The sequence below is a fragment of the Neltuma alba genome, unplaced genomic scaffold, assembly GCF_004799145.2.
Source record: "Neltuma alba isolate B1F8T4 unplaced genomic scaffold, ASM479914v2 tig00002549_pilon, whole genome shotgun sequence".
Classification (NCBI taxonomy): Eukaryota; Viridiplantae; Streptophyta; class Magnoliopsida; order Fabales; family Fabaceae; genus Neltuma; species Neltuma alba.
Window position 1 is genome coordinate 26,141 of NW_021632910.1, and position 21,438 is coordinate 47,578.

At 34.8% G+C, this 21,438-nt stretch overlaps 2 protein-coding genes across 4 annotated transcripts; one reads left to right on the forward strand and one right to left on the reverse strand.

The window, feature by feature from the left end:
• Positions 1 to 10,084: 10,084 nt before the first annotated feature.
• LOC114732051 (serine/threonine-protein kinase 19-like) lies at positions 10,085 to 14,617 on the reverse strand. The gene is made up of 8 exons (XM_028919340.1): positions 14,427 to 14,617; positions 14,159 to 14,232; positions 13,889 to 13,969; positions 13,222 to 13,314; positions 12,795 to 12,914; positions 12,309 to 12,380; positions 11,475 to 11,552; positions 10,085 to 10,852 (listed from the first exon to the last, which is right to left on the reverse strand). The coding sequence occupies exons 1-8, from the start codon at positions 14,518 to 14,520 to the stop codon at positions 10,661 to 10,663; spliced, it is 804 nt and encodes a 267-aa protein (XP_028775173.1). The 5' UTR covers positions 14,521 to 14,617; the 3' UTR covers positions 10,085 to 10,660.
• A 1,361-nt stretch (positions 14,618 to 15,978) lies between these two features.
• Positions 15,979 to 20,980, forward strand: LOC114732056 (probable methyltransferase PMT3). Of its 3 annotated transcripts, XM_028919351.1 has the most exons (9): positions 15,979 to 16,158; positions 17,018 to 17,120; positions 17,240 to 17,475; positions 17,589 to 17,753; positions 17,835 to 18,017; positions 18,118 to 18,712; positions 18,994 to 19,106; positions 19,697 to 19,917; positions 20,275 to 20,980. In XM_028919351.1, coding segments are annotated over exons 2-9 (1,824 nt in total). In that variant the 5' UTR covers positions 15,979 to 16,158; positions 17,018 to 17,119; the 3' UTR covers positions 20,585 to 20,980. The 3 variants fall into 3 exon arrangements, with proteins under 3 accessions (XP_028775184.1, XP_028775200.1, XP_028775191.1); XM_028919367.1 differs by lacking the exon at positions 17,018 to 17,120; XM_028919358.1 differs by lacking the exon at positions 15,979 to 16,158 and having other exon boundaries at positions 16,833 to 17,129.
• The last annotated feature ends 458 nt before the right edge of the window (positions 20,981 to 21,438 follow it).

The following is a 21,438-nucleotide window of genomic DNA, read 5'->3' on the forward strand; positions in this document are numbered from 1 at the left end:
CATTTATGTGGTTCAGTGTTTTTAATGGCATCGTGGACTAATTAATACTACCTCTGGTCTTATTTATAAGATCTCGGTTGTAGACTACAACTGATGTCTTATAAATATGACCGGAGGTAGTACAAGTTAATTTGTTGAAACTTGATGTGATGATTTTGATATTTAATTGATATATATTGAAAAAAAAAATGACATTGTTTTTACATCGAAATGAGAGAATTTAGACAAATTAAATAATTTTTCATGATAGTAAATAAAATAAAATAAAAAAATTATAACGCGCGTGATATACATATACAGATACACGATATTATATATATGTTTTATTAATTGGAGCACATTAAAGAAAGAAAAGTGGCATTAAATTAAAGGAGATTACAGTGAAATGCTATGCCCGTTCCCTATTATAAAAGCTTATTTGACTTTTATTTTGGTCCTAAATATAAAACCCCAATCTATTTTGTCTTTGATATTTATTCATTTTTTCTAAAATAGTCCTTGTAGTAATTATACATGTTGAAGGTTTTATCAAATGGTAATTCTAGCTAATATACATAATTAGTAAAAGTATTTTAAGAAAGACAATATCTATTTATAATAAATAACTAACTAAACTAATTTCTTTAATCTCTCTAAATTAGTCAATTAGATCTTATATTAAAGACTGGACGTAGTATATGAGAGAGCAGGGGTAGATATTCACACTATAGATGTCTGTGAATAATGTGGCAAGGGCACTACTGGGGGAAAACTTAGTATGCACATTAATTAATGTGAATAAAAACAAGGAGTTAGCATATATATCCTATATACCCTTGGATTACTTGCAAAATGGGTCACTGCGGCCAATACATATTCAGATTCAGATGACACGTCATTTTCACCCCTCAAGTGAGAATATTTAATTGAATTAATGCAAATATCAATCAGTGGGGTCGCTTTGCCATATCTTACGTGGCAGTAACCATGTGCGAGACAGTTACTGTGTAATTATGTAGTGCCCATGATCCTGTCGGGAAAACAGTACATAATTAATCACATTAATTAACCTACCCTCACATACTATGAATCAATCAGATTAATTAATTAATGAGCCACGATGCCCAAAAATCAAGGCACAAAAAAATGTTAACACTCAAAAGGCATGTATTATTAATTACTCTTATAATCCTATTTATAAGTTATTTTCAGCATGTTTTATGTAAACTAACAAAAACTTTAAATTTAATTAACTCTTATTTAAAATTCAACAATTTTTCAGTTTTATCTCTATTTAATATACATGACTCTTTTGGTTCTAAATAATATTTAGGACTGAAGAAGTATATCTCATATAAATAAAGTTAACATAATAATAAATAATAATAAATAAATAGTAAAATTGTATATCCATACAATTTTTTTTTTCAATGCCCTATAAATAGAATAAAGAAAGTTTTTTTTTTCTGTCTTGTGAATAAGACCAGAGGAGTAGTACCGCAAGATAATAGTATAATTAACGTGGGCGGATTAAGTGGATGGTGGTGATGATAAAATGAACAGTGTATATGGCAGTGAAAGTGATTGAGGTGTGTTTATACTTTATATTGAGAAATAAAAGACTTGATTAATTAGAAAAAGCCTAAATCAAAGGAGATGGGCACGCGTTGGAGGACACTTGGGATGCCACGTAATTAGAGTACACACGTCGTATTGTGGCAGGCTTTGACGTGGAACATTGATTATATGTATGATTTTGAAATTAATTATCATTAATTAATAATGATGTATACATATTTATCCCAGACAAGCAAAACATGAAGACTAGGCTAGGGCTTTTCAATTAAACTAATTAGGCATATAGTACAACTTTTAATTTGTTGCAGGCCTATAGGAGAAGAGGAGGGGGAAGGTGTTGGACAATGAGTGACGCTTTCATACTCCTTTCAACTTTCTTTCTTTCTTTCTTTTTTCTTTTTGATTTCAATTGAATGTTTCATCGCAATAAAAGCATATATAGTATATTTAGATTAACAAAAAATTCAGATTATATTTTTTTATACTAAATATAAAATCTATTTTATAATATAATTTATATTATGAAGTGAGTTTTATATTTAACGGAGGAGTAGTTTTTAATATGTTTGGATTCGGATAACTTTATGGGCAGATGAAAGAGAAGGGTTCATTACCCCTAATTAATTTGCATGATCATGAAATAATTAATGCATTATGCCCTGTGAAAGTCGGAGCTCTTCTTTTGTGACATACTGACATGTTCCCTGAGAGCCTCAGGGTTTCAAAGTGGGGCATTAAATCCATAATTAGGGCTCATAATTCAGTGCGACGGTTTTGTGCGAGTGAGCGTGAACAGTGGCCAATGAAATGAGGCCAAGTCAGCGTGAGGTTGCTGCCGTACACACGTGTCATTCTCGGAGTGTCATTGGCCCACGTTTTCGGTTTCGTGTGGGGGGAATCGTGATCAACATCCCTCTGGGCCCCACATTGTAATTATTTTATATGCTGTTTTCTTGCACTTTCGTTTCTTTCTAGTTTTACACATAAACAACTAATTTCAATGATTATCCTAAGATTTCCTTGACAAGAAAATCTTATGGCTCTTTCATGCTGCACCCTAATTCATTATATATTTCTTCTGCTCATCATTTAACCAAAAATTATAGCATAAACCAGTTGAATCTCTCACAATTATATTATATAATGACACACCTGGAAAGAAATAGTCTAAAATTAAGAGTGTAATTGTATATAAAATTTACTTTTTTTAATAACCAATGTTCCCTTTCCTTCTTTCTTATTCGACGTTGAGTCCTACGTATACCATATATGTAGAGAGTCAAGTAATATTTTAAGTTGCTTTTTATTTACAGTCATAAACATTCTCAGACGACATTATATTTATATTGGTAATCCAGCAGAAGATCAAGTCATATAAATAATAAAAAAAAAAACAAAGAGGGAGACAAAAAGACAGAGAGATCAACGACTTTGTGTTGAAACAGCTGCTTCCAGAGTAGAAGCATATTATACAGAATAATTTAATTATACGATGGACATGGAAAATCAGAATTCAAAGAGATAAAATTCGGATTCCAAAAATAATATATATTGTGCTCGGTCATAATATATAAATATATATTTCTAGGTTAGGTTTTCCACCACAGCTTTTTAACCATAAAATTAAAGAAAAGGGAAGAAAATGGCCGACGTCTTTGTGCTTTAACGATTTCGCCAACCGCTTTTGATGAAGAAAGAGATAAGCGTGCGTCTTTTCTTGAAAGTTTTGTAGTTTTTTCTGAATTAATTAATGAACAGCCATTACTTTTTTTTCCTTTCACTTTATCGTAAAGGAGGTAACTCACTTTTAGAAGAAATCAAAAGCAGAATAGTTCTCGTACTTGGAAATCAAGAAAGAAGCTTTCTTTCTTTCTTTCTTTCTTTTTTTCTTTTTCCTTCTTCATAGCTCATTCTCTGGATCTCAGACTTCTCGGGTGATTATATGCACCCTTCAGTTTATTATGTGCCCAAATTAGAAAAAGAATGGGCTCTTTTTGACAGAGATTAATATAATCCTTCTAAGTCTCATTCCCATCAAAACGAGCATCATCATTGTTCATTATTCATTCACTGGGAATTAATAAAAAGTGGGACGTAATTATGATACACTAAAAAGCAAACCATATCTTTTAAAATAATTAGATTGAACAGCATATATATGAAAAGTACGATCCTGCTGGCTATAGATTCCCCATCGATATCTGAACTGATCATCATCAGTGTCATTTGTCAACAAAGATGATGGATTCAGTAACAATGTAGGGAAATCCACCATCACAAGGAATATCACACAGTGCGCAATGAAAAAACACCTGATTAAGATTAATTAATTGATTAATTAATATCAAATCTATATCTATACATAAGTGTGGATATATGTATAAATTGAATGAATGATTAGTCAGTCGGAGAGACCCACAATTGATGACTTTATGTCATTTTCAGGTTTTTAAAATAGTCATATATTCAATTCTGAAATAAAGAAATGTATATAGGAGAAAAGAAAGACACTGAAGATTCTTGTGATAGCTTGAGAACCCAGGAAACTGATTTCTACAAGCATAAGCATCATCAATCACGTATAGACACCTCTCAAACACACATGATTGGCTCCCATCATCATCCAGCAATTAATATCAGTTCCCTTCTAATTGTAACAGCACATATAATTAATTAACATAATCAAATACATTACACAAGCGCTTATATATATGTAATATTTAATTAATAAACTCAACCCACATGCTGAAACCAGGGTTTAGCTAGCTAGGGCTTATAATAAGACCACTATATACGAAAGATCGATGGGGTTACTTGAATAATAATTTGGGGGGACATGAACTAGCTCGTTTGAAAAATGCAACATGGGCGTGGGGCTTTATATGTAGCTCTGTATGAAACAAAAGAATACATATAGAGAAGATATCTATGCATGATTAATTAGTGGTGTACATATATGTTTGGAAGTAGAGAAATACAAAACCCCAACCAAAAAAAAAGAAAAGTGTAAGCATGGAGGACGACGTGGCATGTGTGTTTAAGAGACAGATGTCGATGTTTGTGTGGCTGGTGAAGGTATTATGTCCATTATAGTAGGCGACGATCTTCACTTTCTGATCATATCAGAAGAACGAACCTCCAGAAAGAGGGAGAAAGAGAGGGAGGCTTTAGGGTAAAGACACAGTGGGTGCATGCAATGTGTATAGCCGCATGCATGATTATCACATGAGGTTTTTTTTTTTTTTAATAAGAAAATAATTTGATGGGAAATTAAAAGAAATAATGATGATGATGGATGAGAGGGGGCCCACGTGGATCCAATCAGTGACGACAAGAGCTGTGTGACGTGGAACTGATTGATAAAGAGATAGTTGAAATGAAGAGATGCATTATTGGGTTGGTGAGAGGGGTAAACAAAACCCCATTTCTGGAAGCTCTTCTATAACAATTTTGTTTGTATGTAGCCCATTCTCCATCGTCTTCATATGCTGCCACCTTCTTGAAAGCTCAATCTGAGCCATCCTATTGCCTATTCCTCTGTGCACATTTGATCACATTACTAGTTTCCATTCAGATTCAAATTTAATTTTGAAGTTTTCATTCTTATATATGACCCATTTATATTATTGTTATTCAAATAAAAAAAGTGATATGCACCAACCCTCCATCTAAAAATGGCGGCAATGCGTATATCTTCTTCGAACACTATTACTTTGTTATACATCTCTTGTGCCAAAATCCGACAAATTATGAGTTTCATATTAGAGAGCCTCATAAGTAAAATTTAGCATGTCTAATAATTAACGTTTTAAATAAATCCTTAACTAACCAAGAACTATGTATGGTCTGCAATATCCTATAAAACTCCTCTAGAGAGTGAGTGAAAAGGTCCCCACACCCTATAAAACACGGTTTTACCAATGTGATTTAGTTTTTAGTTGTTTGTCAATATAGTTATCTGGAGGCAGAAAATTATAATTGTGTGCTGAAAGATTAACCTTAATAACCTGTCACAAAACAGCACAGGCCACGCGATGAAAGAGAGGCAGAGGTGGGGGTCATGTTTGGCTGTCCACATATATGTGGACAAAATAAGAGAATTGTCAATTGTAATAATCAAACATCAGGGTCTACATGTCAATCAGATCGAGCTCCTCATATATATTATTGGACTTCAATTAAATCCATTATTGGATACATATATAATCAATTAAAACGGTTACTAGAAACATATCAATGGTGGGGATATAGTTCCCAATCAAGTTAGGTGAACGACGAGTTAACATATTAACAGTTCACTGTGCGTCAAACAGACAAGAGGGTCTCGACAGATGAGGAGTCTCAATCTAAACTATAAGGCTGAGGGGGTAAAATAACAGATATGAGAAACTGAATATTATGTATATCATTAGTGTGTTTAACTCATTCTTCAAATTATGAAGGAGACGTCAAAATCATGTTTCTATCAGCTTCATTAATTCTAAAAGTTGATGTCGACAAAAATTCCAGGTCCCCAGAATTTGAAAGTTATTCTAGTAATTTTCCTTTTTGTTCGTTAAAACCATTTATTACTCTTTTTTTCTTGGTGATTGGTAGCTGTCCAGGGAAATTAAAATGATTACTTCCGGCGAGTTCCTCTACTGTCTCTCTTGGGTCAAGTTTCAACCATCCAGTAGAATCCACTGGTTACGATAAAAACCAGAAATATTATGTTTCTATTTTTTGTTTGCTTCCAATCAATTACCCAGCCCTTCATCTTTTTGCTGTCTTATGACAGAGGCATTTTTGTTTGGGGCAAATAACAGAAAAAGTGGAGGTAACTAATAAAGATATCATGGAATAAAATGTACTTGTCTAAACTCTTGAATGCATTATTCAACGACTCAGATTTGACTGGAGAGAGATATGAAGAGAAATGGACGGAGAAGATCCATTTCGAGCTGTCAAGGGTTTCAAGTATTATAGTTACAACCACATCCAGTATTAACCTTAGTAGCTGTTGAATTCATTTCCGAAACTTCATATGGTGATTGATAAGACGCATACGCTGGGCATTTTAATTTCTTAAGTAACAAGGGGTAACAATTGGTTTACCTTGTCTATCAAATTTTCTGGAATACAACTCATTGAAAATGTGATTATCAATTAGTTCGGGTTTAGCCTCCAATCCATCCAAAATAATCTCTCTTATTCAAAATAATGAATCTAATAATTGTATTTTGATTTGCAAACCATAGATAGCTAAACAGTTCAAAGTCCAAAAGGAGGGGGAAAATGTTAAATAGTATACTCCTCTGACCTTATTTATAGGGTAGAGAGAGAAGGTTTTTTTGGATCCTATTTATAAGTCACTTCATTAAATTTTTAACACAAATTGCTACCAATTTCTTCATGGACTTTTTTAGTACTGACAATTATGCTCCTGGTCGACCACTAGACTATGGCTCTTTTCCTCGCCTTGATCCAATTGAAATTATAACTACCTACACTATAGTTATATTAAATATGGGTAAAGTTAAAAAATTATTATATTTTAATGGAGAGTTAATGCATTTTAAGGTTTTTCTTGATCTATGTAAAATATGTTGGAAGTATTTTATAAATAGGAATAGATGAGTACCTTTCCAGTTTTCCACCACCACTTAGAAAACAATAGACAATACAAGTTTAAACGTGTTTTTCAATGTTTTGTTTTTACTAATCATCAAGTTATGGCGATGTCCGTGTCACACTCTCACAAAGAAACATTACTAGTCCTGACTAGAATAATTCCCCTGCAAATTGAGAGGGTTGGATTGTTTCTAATGATCAGAACCCAAAAAAAACAAGTCCAAAACAAAAAGAAAAAGACAAAAGTCCAATGTAAACAGTATTTATACAATAATTGAGGACCAAAGTTTTATATAATATATATTATATTAATAAGCACTAATTATCAGTAGTTATCAATTAATAAGAGGCAGCAAACCGCGCGACGTAGAATGATTAAGGGACTCAAGTCCCTAATTAACTGTAGCTCTTGACTTGTATTCTCCTGATGCCTGATCCTGTGGCCATTAATTCAAGCAAGCTCAAGGGACGATCAAGAGGGAAAAAAAGTTTGGTGCAAAACATAATTGCTGTTGCTATAAAAATAATAGAAATACAGTGAATATCGTATAATTTATTTTTTGCATAATAAAAAAACATCCCTCCTCCAAGCTCCTCATTGTTACGGTGCAAAAGACAATTATTGTTGTATAAACTTAAATTTGAATTCCAAGTTGTTTATATGTCACGTTCACCTTCAAGTTTGGACGATTTTTGGGCATTGCCAGCAAAAGCGGGAAGATGCTTCATTCTTCAAGCCTGCAAGTCATGGGCATTAGGGATGAATCGCTTGAAAAAAACTTCTCAATTAAGTTTTTTTATAAACCTAGTTAATTAATTTAAATATATTAAAATATTAATTAATTAATTAATATGATTATTTTTTAAACACTCTAAAATTTTTCTTAATTCTTCTCTCTCCTACTTAATTATTGTTGGAAAAATATTAATAAGATTATTTAAAAAAAAATAAAGATGTAAAATAAATCTCACATATTGGACTAATATTAACTTCTCAATTAAGTTTTATATTAAGGATAAAGAGTATATATAGTGATCCTCCATAAATATATCGCCTACAATCATATATTTGTATATATAGTGTTATTATACATCCTCCACTTCGAAATCTCTTGAACATTTTAATATTGGTTTTATTCTTAATATCATATAATGAATATTACGCAACATCAAGTATTAATTCGAGATTGTATTTTTTTAATAATAAGACATTTAAATAATTGAATAACTCTATTCTTGGAAGAAAACCATATCCTGTAAGATGATTTTTTTTGATAAAGAACTAGATGAGAAACAAACATAATTTAAAGAATGATCAAAGCATCAACTATATTTTATTAAACCCTAGAAGAAATTTGTACGATCTATTCAATACCAAAGCACTCCCACAAAGTGGGATAGGATTGAGATCTTACAAGGATTAATTAATTCGTGCCACATAATTCTTAACAACCATGTCAACTGATCAGATACGATTAGTTTTAATACCTTAAATCACCTAACCCAATCAACCTCACATATTTAATTTTCCCCTCAAGGGGATGCATGTTGAGCAGGAACAAAAGCAGACTATTAATAAAGCAACAAAACACATACGAACACGTGAGAACATAAACTATAATAAACCATTAGACACATCCCAATGCTCCTAATCTGCCAAACTTAGCCAAATTCTATGCACTTTCACGAAAAGACAAGGCTTCCAACAATTAGAACTTTCTATATAATTGATCAGTCAAACTCTTTGCATCAATTATCATTATTGAATAACTAGTGTGGTCTTGTGCGCAACTATAGTGCATGAATGACTTGTAAGTTTTATAGGCCTCCTACTACTTGATAACAGGGAATACAATATTCGAGTTTTGGTAGGCTACAGCCTAAGCCTTGAGCATATTTAGCCTTGAACAAGTTTCATATATATTCGCTATACAATTATGCTGTTGCCAGGTAATATAGGCAGGGGATCATTGGGCTGCAGTTTTCAGGATGAAAAAAGAACTACATAATGTATCACCACAAATTAAATAAAGCAAAGACCGTGAATGCAACCCCCACCATTTTCTTTTTTCAGCCGGCTTGGGATATTGTGGAATGACAAATAATACGCTCATACTCGGATAATGCTTAATCTACAATATATATATATATATATATAGAGAGAGAGAGAGAGAGAGAGAGAGAGAAGACTCACACCCTAATCATTGTCCAATCATGACTATAATTCTGAATTAGAAAAAAATAGCGATGAATCATGAAAGCAAAAAAAATAAAATAAAATAAAATGCGTAGCACCGGGAAAACAAAATGATTTAATATGCTTGCAAACAAAATTCACGGGATATCCCTTCTGATCAAAGATTAAAACTAACTAAGGCTGAGAAAAAGGGTTGTCAGTCCCGTCATCTAGGAAGAGAATAATACCCCTTCTGTGCTTTATCAAATAAATCATGGATTCTGATCAAAGACTAGGAGGACCATTCGATTTCAGTTTGGAATTAAATTTTGAAGCCATTTGGAACTAATGATAGTGAAAGTAGTCCTTTGTCAGCAGCAGAAGTTACGACATTTGGATTCCTTTCCTCCGGTAGAAGCGTATCATCTCATCAGATGCAACACTTCGTTCTACTTTCAGGGAAATGAGCAAAAATGCAAAACCACCTTCCTGTTATTTAACTCATTTATCCTTCACAGGATATTCCTTTTTTCTCCTCGTTATGTTTAGATCCATAGCTTAAAAGCTCAAATATTCCATAGTACTCAGAAATGTTGTTTAACAACTGATACTATCAAATCGTTATTTACAGGATATTTCTGGTTTTTTCCCATTGCAGAACATATAAAATATTATTTTCAAACCAATACGGTTTAAGAAATTGTTATAAATAAATGCAGATCCTATGCATCATACAGAATCTGAGAAAAGAATGATACTATTCATGATTTATGAATAAGACGATTTCTTACAAATTTTATATTGTAATATTAAAAATTGAACTCGATGACTTTGACTTATTCATCCAATAAGGGACGATGAAATCTTAGAACAAAATAAATAATTCATGCATAGATGCTTTTGTTTTTAACAAACATATCAATCTATCAGATGATGAACCGCAACCATAATTTCCCCAAGAAAGGTCATAATAGAAGAAACTAAGCCTAAACAAATGATACTGCACCATAAAAGACCTATTGAAGAAGAGACTCACATGAGCTTCTCCTGATCGATGTTGATTGTCGAAGAAGGTTGGTGTGATTGCCTGAATTCCATCACTTGTTCGCTTGATCAGGCTGGATAACAAATGACTCGTTCTCCTGATCAACGTGGATAACACTGTCTGTTATATAAAAGACAGCCTTTTAAGTAATTTAAGCTAATCGGCTAATTTTATCCAGGGCACGAATAACTAAACCAGCTTGTTAATTTGATAGCAAGGAAAAATGCCACCAAATCATACCATGCGTCCAAATATGTTTAGGACATTCCTGCCTAATCTTTTGAAACTTGAACAACTAAACCAGTCGGCGTCAAGTTAGTTTGAAGTTGACCAGATCCAATCAGATCACGAAGATGAAACCTCATATCAAGTGGAGACATTCGAAGGCGCTTCTTTTCCAAAGAACTTAACATCATCTCTTTATATTTACGACGGTTGAGAAGAGACATGATTTCCTTTCTTCCCTGAACAAAAGGTTTAAATAAAAAAATAATTAAGAAAAATTCATCGCAATACAAGAAATTAATTTCCATTCTCCCCCTGAACAAAAGTAACAAATGGATTATTGGATCCTTTAATTTGAACATAGTTCCTCATAAAAAAAAATCAGAATTTAATATGAAAAATTGACAGTATCTTTAGAAAGTTGGTATCTTTTCAAAGTAGAACAGAGTAGAACCTTTCAACAAGAAAGTTCAGTTACTGCCAGTTCCATGTAAGCACCCAAATCATATGCCACCAAATAAGCAAACAACACAACCCACAAAATTTTTCCCCATGCCCTCCAGTAATAAATATCTCCAGCAATAGAAGGTCATAGTTGGACTAGGTTACATATGAAAGGCTTATGCATGATGACCACGGACGCCATTCTGTTAAGTAGCGTTAGACTACAGTCCATAAATATTATATTATCTCAAACAAGTTCTCAAACTGTCCAGTGTCCTTCAGCGAAATCTGTAAGAATATAAAAAGGCTGAAATATAATGATATGAGCATGAAAGTTACTAACAAGGCCACCAATTATAATTAAAGCCTATACTGACATACTTCCCATCATACTGCCTTAAGCATAAAATTTCATACCTGAGCAAGACCTTTAAGTAGTGAGCCAATACTTGGAATTGCAAACCAATACATGTTAGGATCGATAAGTTGCCGAGTCTGAAAATATGTATAAATGTTACATGCATAGAGGATTGATGGCAAAGACAGTCACAAAAAACTACACGAGAATCGTGTAAAGTATATTAAGGAACTGAGAACAAGATCATTTTCTTTCCACTTTTTTCTCCCTTATTTAAAAAACATGAGAGCCATTGGCATTACGACAGTTCTTCCATATTTTCTTCAATGTTGCTTTACATTGGACTTCACAAAAAAGGACACAAACACACGCATGCAAAACTGAAAGAAGAAAACCAAATTAGAAAATGATCTCAATCCCCAAGGTTTCTTCTCAATAGTTCATAAAAATCAACCATAAAACCTTATCAGTTTGAAGATATTACAAAACAAAAAGTGTTACAGAAAGTTGTGCTTTGTATGATTCAAAGCCATCCAATATCAAAGCACATACAAACTAAAATTATATCCACTTCCCTGCAAAAGGAAAAGGGGGGAAGCGAAACTACAACTTGGCAACCCAAATCTGAAAAATAGAAAAATTACATGGGTTAATATTTTCAAACTTGCCCAAGTTTTTTTTATTGTACATATAAAATTGATTCCCCCCCCCCCCAAAAAAAAAGTAATTTGTAAAGATAGGTGCCTCTAAGTTATATTTAAATACTTCTATTATGTTTAGAAATTTCAGCATAGCAATAGCCTGACTGGTAGCTATAACAACACTAACACAATTACAGACAACCATAGAAAGTAAACAAAATAGAAGGCGGTTTAGATTCATAGTTAACTCACAAGGACGCCTGCATTAATTAAAAGGGATATGTCACTGTCCTTCACCTTTCCGCCGAGTGACAAGAGTGAGTGCTGCAGCAAAATGTAGCGCACTAATTATGAGAAGCTGCTTTACAAATTGTCCCAGCTTACACAGGTGCGTGTGCGTGAGTGTGTGTGTGAAGAAGAGAAAAAGTATCTTGATAAAATTTATTAAGACTAAACTTCGCTAGTAAATGGAACCTAAAGCTCATTTGAAAATGCAATAACAACAACAATAAAAACAACCCTTATCTAGGTGAAGCCCACTATATGCATTTTGATGTATTCTAAGCTGATAAACTTCATGATAATGAATGTGAGTAAGCCAGATTCTAGAATATTCCCATTGACCCAAACTCAATAAAACAATCAGATAGTAAAGACTTCTGATGAGTAAACAGTATAATGAACATAGCTGGAAACAAGAACTGTGCAAGCATATGCAAAATAATAAATCTCACTCACAAGCTCCTGATGTTCAATGCCAGGCTCAAGCTTCGAATCAAGAACATGAGTTTTGAACCACCCAAAAACTTGATGCTCCCCTTGCTTCTTGTTATCCATTTTTTTAACAACATGATCTATCTATGCATCAACAGGTAAGCAACATACACATGTAAGTGCATCAAGAATCCAGTGGTCCAAGAAGGTGCACCAAGAATCCTTCAAAGTCTTAACTGAATCAAAAGATACACAACATGCATCTTTTTTTTCAAACAAAATGTTTGAAATGATGACAGTGTGGGAGAATTCAAATTACTAGCAACAGTTTGGTTCAAAAATAAATTTATTAGTAAGAGACTGCATTGTGAACCTTCCAGAAGTTCTTGAAAACAAAAGAATGCATAAATAAGCTGGTGATGACAGTATTAACGAAGCATATTCAACCAACCTGATTTAAGTAATCATTCAAAAACATTATCGCATGGTCATCTTGTCCAGTATTCAGTTTGAAAATACGCAGAACTTTATCCCTCTTAAGAGACTGCACAGAGAAAAACATGCTCCACGTTAGTCAGTAAGCAAGACAACACTATGGGGTATTTAGCACCACTTTCATCTTCATTTAGGAAGCCAAGGCTCTTTAGCATGTTAGATGTTTGTGTTTAGTATTCAAGCATAAAATTACAACACAAGCATCCAATATACTCCTCTAGACATCATTCCCACCATTACGGGGTGATTCATGCCTCACAAATTTCTCCAAGTAAAACGTCTTGCACAATGAGGAAGTCCTACATATGTATGCATCTGATAACGTAGTATTAGATATCTGCGTATCTGAGATTCCAATAAATCAAGCGGCTCCTAAGTAAATTCATATGCAAGTACAGCTAAAAGGCTTTTTTGTATCATGTAGAAAAGTATCAATAAAAATTTGTCACAATTGACTTTTGTATAGTAAATAAAGAGGTAGAAAAGAAACGCTTGTTAGACACAAATGCTCTAGATGAAATTATTATGCTCAGAATAAACTGCAGGGTAAAAAAAAACTACAACTTTTGTTCCTACACAGGCACATGAGAGTTTCGGAGTCTTGAGTGGATAAAGAACTGCACCTCTAATTCCCTATCCACCTGTGTTCGGTCCTTGACACTGCTATATAATTGTGATTTCAGAATAAACGGCTTAACCGAAAGCTGCAAAAGCACATCATAAAACTTGTAGCAAACGTAAATACTCTAACAAGATAAAAGAGCTAAACCGCATTTTCATGAAATCAAAAATGTATAAATCATTCGAAAGATTATCTCGGCTTTCTCTTCACTTCTGAGCATTTCTCGAATCATTAATTTAAATCAGAAGAACCAACTCTGTTAACGTCCAACCTGCTGAACGTGCGGAAACTGAGCTCGCATTATTCGAAGCGCCACCATTGTATCACTAAATGTAAGATCGTTCTCTGCATTTCAAATTTACCTACTTCAGGTGAACGCAGGGTAAAACCGAAAAATAAAGGTAAAGATGATAAAATCACAAAAGCAGCAGAAGAAAATAATATCAAAATTAGACTTTGATTGAAGAATTCACGCCAGTTCGATGATCACGTAGAAACTTCGATAAAAACATAGAACAATGCGAAATGAAATTACGTACCGAGTGATGGAGTTTCATCAGCGCCAGTGCCAGCGCTTTCTTCCTCTCTCCGGCGTTTCGCCCCTTTGGAAGAAGATTCGGGAATATTGTCCATGCAGCGCCTGCAGATCTGCCCAATTGATAAGCTTGAGATCCGACGTCGGGTTTAATGGGTCTAGAATTCGCTAGCAGATTCAGTACTAGCAGATTGAGATTAAGCCTTCCCAGAGCCTCAAGTACCCGACCTGACCAGATCGACGTGCGCGGGCGCGGTAAATTTTTTACGATAAGTGGTCAAAGTTTTCATAAATTTATTTGTCAAGCCTTTCAATTTTGTCTTGTGAGCCGAAAACTATTTGAGAGAGTAATAAACATCGCAATATAATTATTAATTTCTTTGTTCTTTTGTTGGCATTCTTTCTTTTAAAATAATAAAAATTTTCGAAAGTCATATTCTTCAAATACTTCTAAGATGTTTTTAGCAGCAAAATATATCCGAAATGGTGAATAATAGATATGCTTGAATAAGGCAAGAAATATTGGCAAACAAAATTAAGGTAAGAAATTACATGTTTTGGCAGATAACACACCTACTTCTTAACAATGGAGATTTTTGCCCCCCGTGATTCTGGCCACTCTTTGCAAATATAAATAGGTTTGTCTGAAAAAGAAAATTTGAAATTAATTAATTTTTTTTGGGCAGAAAATTCTGAAATTAATTTTTAGTCCCTCTCAACATAATAGATTATCGGCGATTATGTACCCATCAAAGGTTCACATTGGTAGGCTTGAGCCAGCTCAATGCTTAATCTGACTTGAGGCACGTTTCTTAATGAAAATTTAAAACTTGATTCGCCCAATTCTTTTGATAATGCCCAATCCGACTTCTCGCATGAATAAGTTTGGGTGTACTGACTGGAGTTTCTACCGGGCTTGAAGGGTTGAGCTGAACGAGAGTGCAACAAAACTTGAAAAGGCATGCTTGAATTTCAGGAATACAATCTGGCCAAAAAAATGAAAAAATTCAGGAATGCAAATTTTATGCGGCTTTTCAAAAATTTGTTAGACTGCTTGACGTATTGGACAAAAAAAAAACTGCTTGACGAGTAAGTTTTTATAAATCTTAAACAACCAATAAGTATTGATCCAAATAGAAAGGATTTGAATATCTTAAATATCATATTTTGCCATTGATTCTTGAGACGGTGTGAATGAAAAAAAAATTGTTAGGAGGGGTCCACGTTATGGGGCTTAACAGCATCTCGAGAGATTAGTCTCTTACTATTCAGATGGAAGGATACTCTGGGCAGCCAAAAAAAATCTTAAACAATGCTCCCCTCCCTCTTGTACCAGAAACGAAAAAAAAAAGAATAATAATTCTCCCTTCGGGCTTTACAAATAAAAATAAAAATATCTACATTCACTGAGTTAATTCATCACTTTTGTGTTCTGGCAAAATAAAAATAAAATTAAAATTAAAAAAAAAAGAAAAAAAAGAGCATCATCCCTCGTGCCCTTCATGAACTCGCGCCTTCTCCGCCGCGGGCTCTTGTTTAATTGATTGCTCGTGTCCTTAGTTCTTTCTAGTTATTACCAGCTGCTGCCTCTAACACACAATAATATTTAATTTAAGAAATACTTAGCTTTAGATGTAGATCTCATTCATAGATCCTTCTTGATTTGTTGCGATTTTGGTTGTTATTTATCACACACTCACTTTCTCTTCCCCCTCAGGGCGAAGTTCTTGCATAAGGTACGTATGTTGTTGTATTGTCTTTTCTATTTTCCACTTCGAGCTCGGAGTCCGGTCCTTTTCTGTAGGGGAATAAAAGAAAAAGCTTAGATCTATTCTTTCATTTCACCTTCATCCTACAATTCACGAAGAACATGGCCTGGATCTGATTCCACAGCTATTTGCAAAATGATGTAATTTTATGTCTTGGCTTTACGTTGATAGGGAAGACTGTACTACTTGGTACCCTTTTTTTACCCCCCCCCCCCGGGGACCTCAAACTATTACTATTTTTCCTTTCCGCCTGGGGGTAAATTTCGTGAATTCTGTGTTTGTTTCTGTGTGATGAGTGTTGTCGGTCTCTTTCAGCTATCCTCGTCCGGGAATCGCATTCATGTGAATAGCTGGCAACTTCTGTCGGTGACTCGCTATCTTCTGTCCGTTATGCTTTTTCCAGTCTCGTCCCTACTTACCCACTTGCTCTTTTGCTTCATTTGCACTTCTCCTACGAAACTCGGAGGCGTTCACTTCTAGTTAGTAATCCAGTTGGATTCGCTACATCTTCGGCGTTGGAATATCTTAACTCACGTGTTTGTCATAATTTATTTGAATGTGCTATTCTTCAAAGCTCACATTTCCCACTGTTACTACTCGAAATTCCTGTAGTGCTTTTGATACCGTAATCCCACTATCTTTATCCCATCGTTTTTTCGAGGTTTTGCTTAGCTATTTGGTTTTGTTGATGATTTATTTGATCAAACAGTAATTTTTCTTTTCCCGGAAGAGTGTGCAGCTGGTCCCACGAAGAGCTAATGCGTTTATGCTAATTCTTACAATGCATGTAACGTTCCATTGATTTTGATTTCAACTTTTTGTGCAGCTTCGTTTTATGATTCTCACCGGCACTCCTGGATGCTAAATGGAATATGAATTATTGAGTCCGTGCCTTTAAATTAAGGGCATTTTGGGGGAACTTTGAATCAGTGAGTGCGGTGAGAAAATTTTGAGCTGGGTTTCGATTAAGCAATTGCTTGCCTTGTGAAAATTTGCAGTTTGATCTTCTGCCAGATGAAATGATAGTAAAAAGGTGATTTATTTGCAGTGGCAAGAATGAATCGAAACAGAGCAGATGGGAACCCGAGAAAGAAGCTGGTCACGTTGTTAGTGTTGGTCATTGTTTGTGCTTTCTTTTACTTGTGTTCTCGGAAAAGTGGCTCATCTCCTCTTGAGTACGGTAGTAAATCTTTGAAACACTTTGGTTGGGGAGGGGATGAAGATGCCAATGAATCTTCCCCCAAAACAATTGTAGGATATGGTCCTATGCTGAAGACAATTCCAGTGAGTTATCCTAGAATTGATCAAATTTTAATTTCCCATTCCTGCTAACCTCAAATATTAGTTCCTGTGATGAAATAATCAAGTCATCTTGTATTTCTTTTTACCTTTGTAAGGTATGCGATGATCGTCTCTCAGAGCTGATTCCCTGTTTAGACAGAAACCTAATATACCAGACAAGATTGAAACTTGATTTGTCATTGATGGAGCATTATGAACGACACTGCCCAATGCCTGAGAGGCGTTATAATTGTCTGATTCCTCCTCCCCCTGGTTACAAGGTGACTTTCTGGTCTTTGCTTGTTAGATGTTAGTGAGGACTTTCTGGGCTAAATCTCCTGTTTCTTATGCTATAAAAACAGGTTCCAATGAAATGGCCCAAAAGCAGAGATCAGGTATGGAAAGCAAATATACCCCATACCCACCTTGCAACTGAGAAATCTGATCAGAGATGGATGATTGTAAAAGGAGAAAAGATAGTTTTTCCTGGTGGAGGAACGCACTTCCATTATGGTGCTGATAAATACATTGCATCAATGGCAAATGTATGGCAATTACTCCATTATAGTTTGCGAATAGAATGCTACTGAAAATAAGTTCTCTCATGACTGGTAGTATATTAACATCATACTCATGAATGTACAGATGCTTAACTTTCCAAACAATAAGATAAACAATGGAGGAAGATTGCGGAGTGTTCTTGATGTTGGCTGTGGAGTTGCAAGCTTTGGAGGATATCTACTTTCTTCTAATGTAATAGCAATGTCATTAGCACCCAATGATGTTCATGAAAACCAGATCCAGTTTGCTCTAGAGAGAGGCATTCCGGCATATCTTGGTGTCTTGGGGACAAAAAGACTCCCTTACCCTAGTAGATCATTTGAACTTGCTCATTGTTCTCGTTGTAGAATTGACTGGCTCCAAAGAGATGGTATCCTTCTTCTTGAGGTGGATCGGTTACTCAGGCCAGGAGGTTATTTTGCATATTCATCTCCTGAAGCATATGCGCAGGATGAAGAGGATCGAAGGATATGGAGAGAAATGAGTGCTCTAGTAGAACGGATGTGTTGGAAAATAGCTGCTAAAAGGAATCAGACTGTTATATGGGTCAAGCCTCTGACAAATGATTGCTACCGAAAAAGGGAGCCAGGCGCCCAACCTCCTCTCTGCAAACCTGATGACGATCCTGATGCTGTCTGGGGAGTTAAAATGGAAGCTTGCATTACACCTTACACTGACCGTGAGTAACACCTTGCTCACTCATGCAGTGACTTGGCCTTTGTTTGATTAATCAACAGACATAAAATAAACCACTGATGAAAATGTTTTCAGACAACCAGAGTGGCTTTGTTGATAATTGTTTTTGCTGAAAAAGATTTTTTCACGTTGTCTGATGGTGCATTATTTATACTTGCTTGTGGATTAATATCTTTTGGATTATTAGCAGTTACTAGTATTAGTTCATGCTTTTGTATTGGGAATTTAAAATGTAATAATTGCATGCTGTGCTGGTGTCTACAGAAATGCATAGAGCAAAAGGAAGTGGTTTGGCTCCTTGGCCTGCACGATTGACTGCTCCACCTCCTCGTCTTGCTGACTTTGATTATACTACTGAAATGTTTGAGAAAGACATGGTGACTTAATTTCTATACTACTTTTTCAGTTGCACAACTCATGCATCATTTCATTCATCGGAGGGGCCTAGGAACAAGTTCTGAAGGCTACTGTAAAAACAAGTAAAATAGGAAATAGAACAGAGAGTTGAAAAAGAATCTGCTGGAAACTCAATATTAGCTCGCTGAAAATTTGAACAAAAGTGGTTGAGATCATAGGGTTCTTTATTTGATTACATTTGTTTATGAACTGTGATCATAGGCCAACCCACTACTCAAATGGATCATATTTTTTTCATTTTGGCTCACATTTGTATGTTTTAGAGTAGGGTATATTTCTTTAGATCTTTGCTATAATTTCTTCAATAAAAATATGACGTTCAAAATTTTAAATAGACCCAATGATGTGATATTCAATTATGAAAGCAATCCTCTTGGAGAATTGAATAGTAAAGATATAAAAATTTTGCATTTGGGCTCATTTTCTCCCAGAATGTGCTCTTGGAAGTTCTTTATATTGGTAAAATTTGTTGAAAATTTTGCAATATTTTTTATTACGCTAAGGAATATTTACTATTTTTTGGAATAATGACAAGACTAAATTTGTGCAGGAGGTGTGGCAACAACGAGTTGACAATTATTGGACCATGCTAGCCAGAAAAATTAAGCCCGACACTTTTAGGAACGTGATGGACATGAAGGCAAATATGGGTTCGTTTGCTGCTGCTTTGAAGGACAAAGATGTCTGGGTCATGAATGTGGTGCCTGAAAATGGGCCAAATACCCTGAAGATAATATATGACAGAGGACTGTTAGGAACAGTTCACAATTGGTAGGTTTCATATCTCACCTAGAAGAGTGGATTTGGCTAGTTATATTAGGGGATGCCTATTACTCTTAAATTTGCTGTTTTATTTTATGATGATTCCATCTGAAGGAAATGGTGAACCTGAAAAGCAAGATACTGATTCACCGTCCCATTCATATGGTTTTTGTCAATCTCATCACCAGGAAGAATTTGCATTTGATGTACAGTTTCAAAGAAATAAACACCCTCGTGTTTGATTACATCATGGATTGGTGCCTGATTTTCAAATTTTTAACATGAAACCTTCCCTGTGGCTACTGTAAAGTAGTCACACAGCATATTACTTCTGATAATGATATTCTTTGATTATAAACGTGACAGGTGTGAAGCTTTTTCAACCTACCCTCGAACATATGATCTACTCCACGCTTGGACCATATTTTCTGATATCATTGAGAAGGAATGCAGTCCCGAGGATTTACTGATTGAGATGGACAGAATTCTCCGGCCGAAGGGTTTTGTCATCATCCATGATAGGCGGCCTGTAGTAGAGTATATAAAGAACTATTTGCCAGCATTGCACTGGGATGCAGTGGCCATGTCCGATGCAGGGCAAGGTGAGGATGATACCGTGTTTATTATTCAGAAGAAGATGTGGCTGACGAGTGAAAGTGTCCGGGTTACTGAGTGATGTACTCCCTAAATGGAGACTTCTGCCGTTGACATGGAAACCTCGGACATGTCAGATGCCGCATGGCCAAAGTGTAGTGCAAAATTGCTGATGAGCACTATATCCAAGCTTGCAGTGTTCTTTTGCATGTTTCTATGATCTCTTCACTATAGGCGTAAGTCACAGTGAAAGCTCATCCAAATCATTTTGTTTGAACTTATCTAGTTAGGAACTCTCAAAAGTCGAAGTTTTTGTTCCGTCTGGACGATTCTGAGGACTGAGCTAGCATACTGTATTAATTTATTCGTTATCAAGGTCCTATTTTCCTAAATGTTGACGGTCACTGGAGATTTTACATGTTTGAAAAATGTATGGGGTTTTGAATATGCGATTAGGATTTCCGATTGTTCTTGGTGACAATGCGGGACTTTTTTTTGTTAAAAAAAAATAAAAAATCGAGAGGGTTTAATCTTTGAATAGTATCTACACTCCCATCTCATCCTTACCATCTGAGCAAACCTACCATTTTAATGATAAAACTTAACGAACGTCGCATAGATAGAAATACGGTAACAATACGAATTCTTCTCGGTATGAGATTGGCGCCAGCGATTATGTGCTTGCCAGCGTGATTATGTTCAGAACGATGATTTTGTATCCTACGGAGAACCTGTTTGTTTGGGTTTTCACAATGTGCCGTTTATAACTTTTATATACTAATAATAATAACAATAATTATTCACTTGGTTTTTTTTTTGTTTTTGGCCAACCTTTACAGATTAGTTCGAATTTCGAAACAGTAATTCATGAATCATATGCCTTATTTGAGAATTTTCATGTTATACTGATATAGGAATAATAAAAGTAATAACAAT

Coding starts and splice junctions, on each gene's coding strand:
- LOC114732051 (XM_028919340.1), bottom strand. CDS start 14,520: ATGGACAATATTCCCGAATCTTCTTCCAAAGGGGCGAAACGCCGGAGA. Junction 13,315..13,888: donor AGGTGGATAGGGAATTAGAG/GTGCAGTTCTTT, acceptor TTCTCTGTGCAG/TCTCTTAAGAGGGATAAAGT. Junction 11,553..12,308: donor TAATTAATGCAGGCGTCCTT/GTGAGTTAACTA, acceptor ACATATTTTCAG/ACTCGGCAACTTATCGATCC.
- LOC114732056 (XM_028919351.1), top strand. Junction 18,018..18,117: donor ACATTGCATCAATGGCAAAT/GTATGGCAATTA, acceptor ATGAATGTACAG/ATGCTTAACTTTCCAAACAA. Junction 18,713..18,993: donor CATTACACCTTACACTGACC/GTGAGTAACACC, acceptor TGGTGTCTACAG/AAATGCATAGAGCAAAAGGA.